The sequence below is a fragment of the Fusarium sambucinum genome, chromosome II, assembly GCF_050947815.1.
Source record: "Fusarium sambucinum isolate potato_lamoka chromosome II, whole genome shotgun sequence".
NCBI lineage: Eukaryota > Fungi > Ascomycota > Sordariomycetes > Hypocreales > Nectriaceae > Fusarium > Fusarium sambucinum.
In genome coordinates this window covers 50,999-61,573 of record NC_139293.1, presented here as the reverse complement: position 1 = coordinate 61,573, position 10,575 = coordinate 50,999, and the positions used below count along the sequence as shown (strand labels likewise).

Here is a 10,575-nt window from a genome sequence, read left to right as displayed (position 1 = left end):
CTATAAATGTAGCATCCGGAACCTTCTTCGTCTTGGTTACCAAATACTGCAACATATTGCAAATTGTTTATCCGCTTCAATCTTTCTACAGGTTTTGACTACCGTGTCTTGACAAATCACCTTGTCTTCCACTATCACTTCGTTCTTTTGTTGCAACGGTTCTCTGCAACCACGGCATTTACCTCTCTTGAGCCTTTCCATCATTAGCAACAAGGCCATGTCCAAGCACGAGAAGCAAGGGGGCGACACCTCTCCTAGTGTTCATACCGTGGGGACATTCGTGGGAAACCAAACCCCTGATCGTGGCCGACATAATCGTGATCATAACCATAGCGAAGGCCCGAGAATGAACGAAGAACTCGCCCAACTTGCTCGTCAATACACATCCAACACCCAGAATCTAGACTCAACGCTGTTCCCTACCCCCTCCGAACCATGTCTGGATCCTCAAAGCCCTGAATTCAACGCCAGGAAGTGGGCTCAAGCATTTTTCAATCTTCGCAACAACAATTCCTCCGGTGTCAAGCTTAGAACCGCCGGAGTCGCCTTCCGAGACCTCGGCGTGCACGGGTTTGGCACTGCCACCGATTATCAGAAGACAGTTGGAAACATCATCTTCGACAGCGTCACTTGGTTTAAAAGGGTTATTTTGCAGCAGAAACAGCAGCGAATTGACATACTTCGTAATCTCGAAGGCGTGGTTTATCACGGCGAGATATTGGCTGTTCTTGGACCCCCTGGATCGGGCTGCTCGACGCTTTTACGGACAATCGCCGGGGATACTCATGGGTTTCATGTCAACGATGAATCCATTATCAATTACCAGGGAATTCGGCCAAGCCAGATGGCGCGTCATTTTCGAGGTGAAGCGATTAATACCGCAGAGGTCGACGCCCATTTCCCTCACATGACGGTCAGCGAAACCCTCGAATTCGCAGCACTTGCTCGTTGCCCGAAAACGGTCCCCTCTGGCATCTCTCGCAACGACTATGCTCAGCACCATCGAGATGTGATTATGGCTATATTTAATATATCTCATACAAAGCACACGAGGGTTGGCGACGACTTTATCCGTGGTATCAGCGGCGGCGAGAGGAAACGGGTTACAATCTCTGAGGCTGCCCTTAGCTACTCCCCTCTTCAATGCTGGGATAATAGCACAAGAGGACTTGACAGCGCTACGGCCCTTGAGTTTTGTCAAACCTTGCGGACCCAAGCTGATATCCTCGGGTCGACTGCCTGTGTGGCCATCTATCAAGCGTCTCAAGATGCATATGACGTACGTATAGAGATCTAAGGTTTCATGCTACATCTTTATTGCTAACCTAACTATACAGGTCTTTGACAAGGTCATCGTTTTGTACGAAGGTCGTCAGATCTACTTCGGACAGGCTGATAAGGCAAAAGCCTATTTTGAAAATCTTGGCTTCATCTGTCCCGACCGTCAAACAACTGCCGACTTTCTGACTTCCATGACAAGCCATCGAGAACGGGTCGTCCGTCCTGGAGTCGTGGCTCCTCGAACCTCAGAGGAGTTCGCCCAGGCATGGAAGAAGAGCCAACAGCGGGCTCGTCTCAACAGCGAGATTGATCAATATCTCGCACAGCATCCTTATGACAGCCAAGACTATCAACTATTTTTAGCCTCGAGGCGCAATGATCAGGCTACTTCGCAACGAGAGAGCTCACCTTTCAACCTATCATACTGGCAGCAAGTCAAGCTTACACTGTGGCGAAATTGGCTACTTTTGAAATCTGATCCGAGTATGATGGCGACGATGCTGATCACAAACCTGTTCACTTCTTTGGTTAAGTATCTTCTACAACTTGCCCAACACTTCCGACAGTCTCGTCAGACGCAGCACTCTAGTCTTCTTCATCATCCTGAGCAATGCATTCAGCAGCATATTGGAGATCATGTTGCTATATGCCAAACGACCCATCGTCGAGAAGCATAACCGTTACGCCCTATACCATCCCAGCGCTGAAGCATTATCGTCGATAATTATTGATCTTCCGTACAAAACAGTCAATGCCATCATCTGCAATACTGTGCTGTATTTCATGTGCAATTTAAGGCCTGAGACTGGTCCATATTTCTTCTTCTTGATGGGCATTTATCTCGTCACGCTCACCATGTCTATGATGTTCAGACTGATGGGATCACTGACCAAGTCTATTGCCCAGGCTTTAGCCCCGACGTCCGTCATTCTTCTCGTCATCTGTCTATATACGGGATTTGCGATCAAAGCCTATCATATGCAAGTCTGGCTGGGATGGCTGCGCTGGGTGAACCCTGTGCAATATGCATTCGAAAGTCTCTTGGCGAACGAATTCGCAGGGCGAACGTTTGAGTGTGTCTCCTTTGTCCCGGCCGGCCCTGACTACACCTCGATAGATCCACGCGAACGAGTTTGCACTGTAGCAGGATCCCTTCCTGCTGCAAATTCTGTCAGCGGTAGTTCTTTTCTCGCCACATCGTACCACTACTACAATTCTAACAAGTGGCGCAATATTGGTATCCTCATCGCCTTTTGCTTCATCTTTTGTATCGGCCATTTGGTTGCGACTGAATATGTGGCATCTGAACGATCAAAAGGCGAAGTACTCATTTTCACGAGAGAAGCTATCAAGAAGCACACTGCAAGAGTCCAGGACATCGAGAGTACCACCCATGATCGACCGAGCAAAGTGCTTGTTTCTGGTGATGGTTCTAATGACAGTAGCGCCAAAATCGACAAAGCTACATCTGTCTTCCACTGGCAGGATATCTGCTATGATGTCAAGATAAAGGATGAAACTCGTCGAATTTTGGACCATGTCGATGGATGGGTAAAGCCTGGAACCCTAACAGCACTTATGGTATGTATCCGCTTTCAAACGTCAACTATCAAACATGCTGATATGGGTATTCTAGGGAGTCTCGGGAGCCGGTAAGACTACGCTTCTGGATGTCTTAGCGAGTCGTGTGACGACAGGAGTTATCAGTGGGAGCATGTTAGTCAACGGCAACCATCGTGATGCCTCATTCCAACGTCAAACCGGATACGTCCAGCAGCAAGACCTACACTTGCACACGTCCACTGTTAGAGAAGCCCTTACCTTCAGTGCTTTATTGAGGCAGCCGCCACAATACTCAAAGCAGGAAAAGGTCAACTATGTAGATACTGTGATTGACCTATTAGATATGCAGCTATATGCCGATGCAGTTATTGGCGTGCCAGGGGAAGGTCTCAACGTCGAACAGAGGAAGAGACTTACTATCGGCGTCGAGTTAGCTGCCCGGCCGAAGCTTCTACTCTTCCTCGACGAACCGACTTCAGGGCTTGACAGCCAGACTTCATGGTCGATTTGCGATCTAATGGAAAAGCTAACAAACAGTGGTCAAGCAATTCTATGTACTATCCATCAACCTTCTGCTATTCTGTTTCAGCGGTTTGATAAACTGCTACTTCTTGCCAAGGGTGGTCGTACGGTTTACTTTGGGCCGATAGGGAAGAGTTCACACATTCTTCTCGACTATTTTGTCCGCAACGGCGGCGCTCCATGTTCCCTGGAAGCTAATCCAGCTGAACACATGTTGCATGTTATTGGCGCTACTCCTGGATCAAACAGTACCAACATCGATTGGCATGTGGTTTGGCGGAACAGTGCCGAGTATAGACAAGTCCAAGACGAGCTCCTTAGACTGTCTTCCAATCCTGATGACAACCAGACCTCACGCGACTCTACCAAGATCACCGTGTTTGCAGCACCTTTTGGGCTTCAATTCAAGGAGGTCTGCCGTCGCGTGTTCCAACAATACTACCGCAGCCCTGCCTACATCCTATCTAAGGCGTTCCTATCTGCTGGAGGTGTAAGATTGTCTATCCTGATATATTGTTCTTAGGACTTACTCTGACGCCTGTAGGCTCTTTTCATCGGCTTGTCTTTCCTCAACATCGATAACACCCAGAGTGGTCTCCAGAACCAGCTGTTTGGAGTCTTCATTTTTCTCACCATCTTTAGTCAGCTTGTCGACCAGATTCTTCCCGTGTTTGTTTCTCAAAGAACTATGTACGAGGCTCGTGAACGCCCTTCGAAAAGTTATTCGTGGGTAGCATTTCTTGGTGCCAATATGCTGGCAGAGGCCTTTTGGAACTCGGTAGGTACACCATCACACTATTTCTGCTCCATGCTTACAAAGATGGATATTCTCATTGTTGAGCTTTCTTTTCTGGTACTATCCTATGGGCTTATACCGCAATGCCCAACACACAAACGCCGAGCATTCTCGCGGTGTCTTGATTTTCCTTTTCATCTGGGTCTTTTTCCTATTCTCGAGCACCTTTGCACATCTCATCATCGCCGGAATCGATAGTGCCGAGGTGGCTGGCGGAATCGTGGGGCTCCTGACTATCATGATGTTTACATTTTGCGGGTATGTCTCGAGATTGACAAGATCGGTTTATACACGGTCTTTCTCAAAGTACTGTTACTAACCCATCATGACAGAGTCCTTGCCAGTCCAACCCAGATGCCGGGTTTCTGGATCTTCATGTACCGTGTCAATCCGTTTACATACTTCGTTGAGGGTTTTGTCGGCACAGCACTTGCCAATGCGCCAGCCACGTGCGCAGACAACGAATATGTACTGTTCCATCTTCCCAACGGCACGACATGTGGCGCATACATGAAGCCATACATCGACATGGCAGGTGGTTTTGTCCAAGACTCCAGCAGTACCGATAGGTGCAACTACTGTGGAATATCAGAGACAAACGTGTTTCTCTCTGCTATTGGTATTTCCTTTGAGAACCGGTGGCGCGACTTTGGTCTCATGTGGGTATTTATTATTTTTAATATTTGTGGTGCAATTGGGCTGTACTGGCTAGTCCGTATACCTAAGAATTTTAAAGTAAATAAAGGGTAATATTCACTTATAGTTTCGAAAGGTTACATAGAATACAATGTCATATACTAGCAATATGCCAGTTTGCAACTTCACCACAAGGATCATACTATGGTTATCAGCAAGTTGCATTAGTGCACTCCCGGACCCACTACTAAGCATTGGCAGAAGCAACAGCTTGGAATGATGTCGAATTTATAAAGTGATGAATGTGCCTGTTTCCGATTCTGGTATCGCAACTTCTGAATTTTCATTCTGTAAACAGCACTCTTCTGAGACATGGAGCTACGCGGGTCTCAGTCTTCGCTTACCTGGATAGAATCGGCGCCTGGCATATGGACACGTGACATTGACGAGGTCGAAACATTCTGGGCCAAAGCAGCTAGAGCGACACTGGAGGTAGAATGCCTTTTGCGATCACGGGTCATGTAACGCTGACTGTGGACCATACCTCTCCACCATCGTCACCACAAAGCGTCAACGCTGCGTTGAGGACCGCGTGGTGTCGCGTCCGTCAGGATCATCCGTCTATTGCCTCCAAAGTCGAATACAGCTTTGACAACAAGACGTTCAGAAGAATCTATAGAACTATTCGAAATTGTTCTGATAAGGAGGACTGGTTGAGGTCGACGTTTTTCGAGATCGTTAATGGCCAGACTGGCACTGAGTTTGCCAACTCGGATCCTCCTGCTCTGGAAATACCAATCTTATTCGTCATTACGCCTCCACCACACGAACACGGAGCTGAATGTCGTGAAATCGTTATTCGTGCTCCACATTGTACTATCGATGGCATTGGGACATTAATGCTCTTGAATAATTTACTCAAACATGCGTCGGATGCGCTTCACGGGCAATTTCTGCATAACCTTCCTGAATTTTATGGGGTAGAGGTCAGCAATCTTAGCCCGCCTTATCGGACTGCCGCCCAAGTACCTGCCGAACTCAATCCTGCCCAACAAGCAAAAGTTGACAAGATGGCATATGATCATGTCTTCTTCGCTGAGTCGAAAAGCACTAGGCACTACCTCTCGCTGCCTTTCAAACAAGGAGCTCAAATCCCAGGCAGACACCAAAGAATTGATATCATAATTGACCGGATTAAAACTGGCCAAATTCTTGCAGGATGCAAACGATTGGGTGTGACCGTCACGCATGCATTTAATGCCTCGATTCCGTTTGCTATGAGAGAATTGCAAGGTGGTACAGAACAGCCGGAACTTTATTATCGTTGCGATCTATTACGCAATTTGAGGCAGTTCTGCGAAGAGCCTTTCAATACATCCAAGCATCCCGTCACAGCATATCACGTTGGATCGATGTTCGGTTTTGAGACAAAAGTCCCGAAATATTCGGGTGGGAAGTCTTTACCGAAGGAATTCCAGCGGTTACTCCAGGAAGTAAAGGATTTCTACCGCCGCGTTGGTAACGACTCTAATCATCCATTTCTGGCAGCTTATGTCTGGACCAATTGGCTACGAACACTTCCCGAGATTAAAAAGAACCCTGATCCGGGACCAACTCCATCGCCTGCCCCAGGAGTATCTCTGTCGAGCCTTGGTCGTGTGGACGAACTCCTACCTGAAAAGGTTGGAAGTTTCGAAATAAGCAAACCATGGGTAACTGGAGAGGAACTGGGCAATGGATATGGGATATTTCTCACTTCTCATCGAGGTGAAATGAATGTGACAGCAGCATACAATGAAGCTTGGCACGATGAGAAAGATGTTCGGGACTTTTTAGAGTCTTGTATCCAAATCTTATGGGTATCGCTTTGGTTGGATTAATAGCGGATGGCATGTGATCTATTGGAAATGTTATATCTGCTCTACTATTTCTCAATATCAACTCGAAGATTGTCTACCTAGAACTGTCTTTATAGCAGCTAACTTCAACATACACTCATTACGAAGTCAAAGCATGGGTTTATGATAACGAGTCGATCCGCTTAGATTCTCCAACTTAACAGTAATATGTCCCAATGACGTGGCAATATTGCAGTCTAGCTCCCTCTCCTATTCAAGACCTAATTTGTACACACGGTAGGCTCTCCATTTCTGAACGCTACAGATCGCTGCTTATCCGTTCGTTTAAGACGACGACCTCTTCATTCCAAACGACCATATGTGACGAGGCCTTTTGAAGTGAATGCGGATCATCTGCAAGTCGGGTTTTGCGATAGCTAGAATCCAGTAATACATGATGACGATTACCGTCCAAGTCATAAAAGCCTTCGAATAAAAATGGACGAAGCGGGTCGATCATAATTCGTACCAAGCCGGCTTTCCGCCAGATATTTTGTCCACTATCAAGGAGAAGGGTGTCTCCTACAAAGAAGAATGTCGGATTCTCCAGTATATCCAGAAATTCGTCTGATCCTTCTACCCCAAGATACTGGGCATCGGCGTCAAAATTTACCACGTAGGCACGTAGTTGGAGGTGGAATCGAATTCGAGTGACGTTGCGGGAAAGCCTGAAGTCAAGATCAAAGCTTGACAAAGACCCTAATGTTGACGGGTCTATCGAGAAACGTACGTCTTGAATTGTCGAGATATGGCGAATATTGGCTTTCTGTGTGGTAAGCGCTGTACGAATGAGATTTATTAGCGGCCACATGATATACTCCATAAAATTTACTTACGTTGACATTGCACCATGAACAATATTGGCATCAAGAGAGATATGAATGTCTTGAACCACTTCATGATTGCAAAGGGTTCTCACTGCTAAGTACGAGAGATAATTAATGAAACGTAGGGGACGAGTAACTGCGTTGCACAAGTCTGCTTTAAGACATAGAGAACTTGTTGATTTGCACCTTATGTACTATCCATTTCTACCCTGACGTCATGGCGAGATGATTAGACATGTATGTTCGGGTTTATGCTAACTCCAGTTACATATTGACGCAGGGTTGATTCACACGAAAGAAGAAACAGTGGCTGAGCATGGTTGGCACTAACCATGCTTCTCTATGACTAAATGCGATTTCCCATAGGGTACAAATGTATGAGAATCACTCACTGACCTATCAGTTTTCGTTGCACGGTGATGAACGATTGTACAGGGTTATCTAACAAGGCAACAATAGTTCGGGCCTACTCTGAGAAATCTAATATAGTGGAAATCGATAAGAATGTACAGGTTACCTGACGCTAGCCGCCAGCCCAGTATCAGCAGGTTACATTAGCGTATTCGTGCACTCAGTAAGCGAGGTACCCACTTAAAAAATCCTCTTCGCTTTACTACAGTTCCTCGGCCAGGACAAACGTTGCAATTGAGAAACAAGCTTGTTGATCATTCATCAATGTCAGCATTAACCCTTCAGGCGTTACGGGACACGGCATAGCTGAACATTCTCCCTACTGTTACAATTCTGCTTCGTATTATTTTACTTTAATAGCCCTGAGTTATAGCTTAATTCCTTTCTATTGAATGTATCTTATGTAGCCTATCTCCTGAAAGGCCTACTGAGTCCTTCTCAAAAATCGATGCGAATTCATCTAAGTTCTTAATACAGAGGAAAAAGGACGGTGATGCATCCCACCCTTTTCTTCATCCAGATCAACATTAACCAACTCCATGTTGTTTGAAGAGGTTCTTCTTTGCTTCCAATCAATTGTTGGTAAGACCGCTTCCATCGCAACCAAGTCAATATAGCGCCTTTGTCCATCAAACCAGAAGCCGGAATCCCATGATTCCAGATTCAATCTACTTAATTCAGCATACCCCGGGCTCTGAAGCCTGGAATAATTTTCCAGAAGTAAGAGAAGATGCTGTTTTTCATCAAAAGCGTTGTTCCAAGGAATGAATGGTAGAAAAACACTGGGGAACTCGCTGTTCCGTCCCAACACTAGAACACTGTCTTTACTATTATTCGTCAGAGTGCCAATAAAAACAATCGGATTTCTGGAATGACTTGGGGCTTCGAGATGTAGAGGATGCGGTTAGTAACTCTGCGCACTGATATAAAGAACTGTAGGGTTCTGAAACTCACCAAATGATATATTTCCTGAGAGGCCGCCGCTAAATTGAACCCTAGCGGTTTCAATACGTCTTAGAAAATATTCACCCATTATCTCGATAGTAGCACTACAGGAGAGTCTGTCCCGTGGTGTTTTAAAATAGTGCCTAGTGACCATTCGCTCGTATAAAGGTTTCATAACCTCAGATTGAATGACATAGAAATCCACGTTTGAAATTATCCACAACTCTTTATAACCCAGGACCATCTGGATTAATGAATAACCAAGTTTCATCCCCTGGTCGACAACGTCTTCGAAAGACCTGAGCGATCGAAGCCTGCTTTCAATGAAGTCATAACGCTCTAAAGACGTTTTGAGGTCGTAAGTCTCTAGGAAGAGCTGGCGATGTTCTTCGTTTGTTGGATCTCCAGTGGCTCGAATAAGTCCTCAAATAAATCTTTATGAATATCTTTCCAATGTGACTCCGCATCTCCCAAATTGTAGTCAAATTGGGAGTCATTTGAGAGTTGTCGTTGACTTTGGGAGATAAAGTACGTTGCCCGCGCGTCTAACATTTACAATTCATTTATAATTTCGACCTGGGAGATACTTTCTTTCAGTACTAGAAACTCCTTGGTGATTTTTCCAAGAGCGATGTGATCTTCTCGGCGTTTTGGATGCGAGTTTGAAAGAGACGCATCGATTCCGAGCTGTCTTTTGATGTCATCGAAAATGTATCGTGCTGGAATGATATAAGCTTCATTAAGCTCATGGCACCCAGCAATCAGGACACCTAAATTGTGTTGACGGCACATCACCCACGGCGCCCGGATAGAGGACGAGATTTGAGGTTTATTGCGCCTTGTCCTCTGAACAAGTCTAGATCTCCGTGTTCCACTAATCTCCGAATAAAATCTTGTTAGTGCGAACATCACCCAACCAGCTGTCTGGGACTCAATTGGATAAGTCCCAATGTGCTTTGACGGTTAGTTGAGGAAAGGTTAACGCTTCTCGTGTGCAGCCGGTCAAATGTAATAGTAACTACTATTTAGCACAAGGCGATCAAGAAAGAGAGCTGAATACTTCCTGTCGTATTCAACGGAAAAGGGCACGTGAACAAAGGGAATATGCTCCTCTGAAATGAAAACCAAGTAGGTGAGATATGAAAGAATTCCGATATCGTCAACATCCTCAGCTAGCTGAGTAATATTCGAATGTTCAAACAAATTAAAAACATTTACCTTTAAGTCAAAGGACTTTCCAAAGTAGCTAATAAACTCATGTAAATCATGGCCCTCTTTAAGTTCTACTGCAGCCCTAGCTTAACTACCTCTAAAAATTAATTCAAATCCGTTGAAATGAAAAAACCTTATACAGGGTAGCCATTTTACTTCAACGAGTTTCAATTAGTAATAGGCAGATCTGACTGACTAAGGCAACCTCAATTAGGTAAGGTGAAATACGTCAGCTTAAAAGAGGAGAAATCATAAGACGAGATATAAGCACAGTAAAATCAACTCCATGTGAATTTATGGTCACTTAAGCTTTCGCCCAGGCCTTCTCAATTTCCTCTTAAGTTTTCAACAAAGGTTAATCTGTCCGCGCAGATCAAATTTTTAACATAATTCAAATCAAAGGTTCTCTCAAGACAAGGTTTCTTCCACGAAGAAGCCCGAAGCCAAAGGCTCGGTGCGAATTATCTAGTCAATTGACCATTAA

General features: G+C 45.3%; 3 protein-coding genes across 3 annotated transcripts; 2 read left to right on the top strand and 1 right to left on the bottom strand.

Annotated features, from left to right (window-relative positions):
- Positions 1–217: 217 nt before the first annotated feature.
- FSST1_006779 (uncharacterized protein) lies at positions 218–4,912 on the top strand (the record flags this gene model as incomplete). The annotated part of the gene is made up of 7 exons (XM_083236325.1): positions 218–1,279; positions 1,338–1,795; positions 1,848–2,862; positions 2,918–3,856; positions 3,911–4,144; positions 4,269–4,420; positions 4,495–4,912. 7 exons carry the CDS (start codon positions 218–220, stop codon positions 4,910–4,912), a joined length of 4,278 nt encoding a protein of 1,425 aa, XP_083082740.1.
- Positions 4,913–5,295: 383 nt separating this feature from the next.
- On the top strand, positions 5,296–6,678 carry FSST1_006778 (uncharacterized protein; the record flags this gene model as incomplete). Its single annotated transcript, XM_083236324.1, has 1 exon — positions 5,296–6,678. The coding sequence occupies one exon, from the start codon at positions 5,296–5,298 to the stop codon at positions 6,676–6,678; it is 1,383 nt and encodes a 460-aa protein (XP_083082739.1).
- A 277-nt stretch (positions 6,679–6,955) lies between these two features.
- On the bottom strand, positions 6,956–7,596 carry FSST1_006777 (uncharacterized protein; the record flags this gene model as incomplete). Its single annotated transcript, XM_083236323.1, has 2 exons — positions 6,956–7,476; positions 7,533–7,596. 2 exons carry the CDS (start codon positions 7,594–7,596, stop codon positions 6,956–6,958), a joined length of 585 nt encoding a protein of 194 aa, XP_083082738.1.
- Between the last annotated feature and the right edge of the window lie 2,979 nt (positions 7,597–10,575).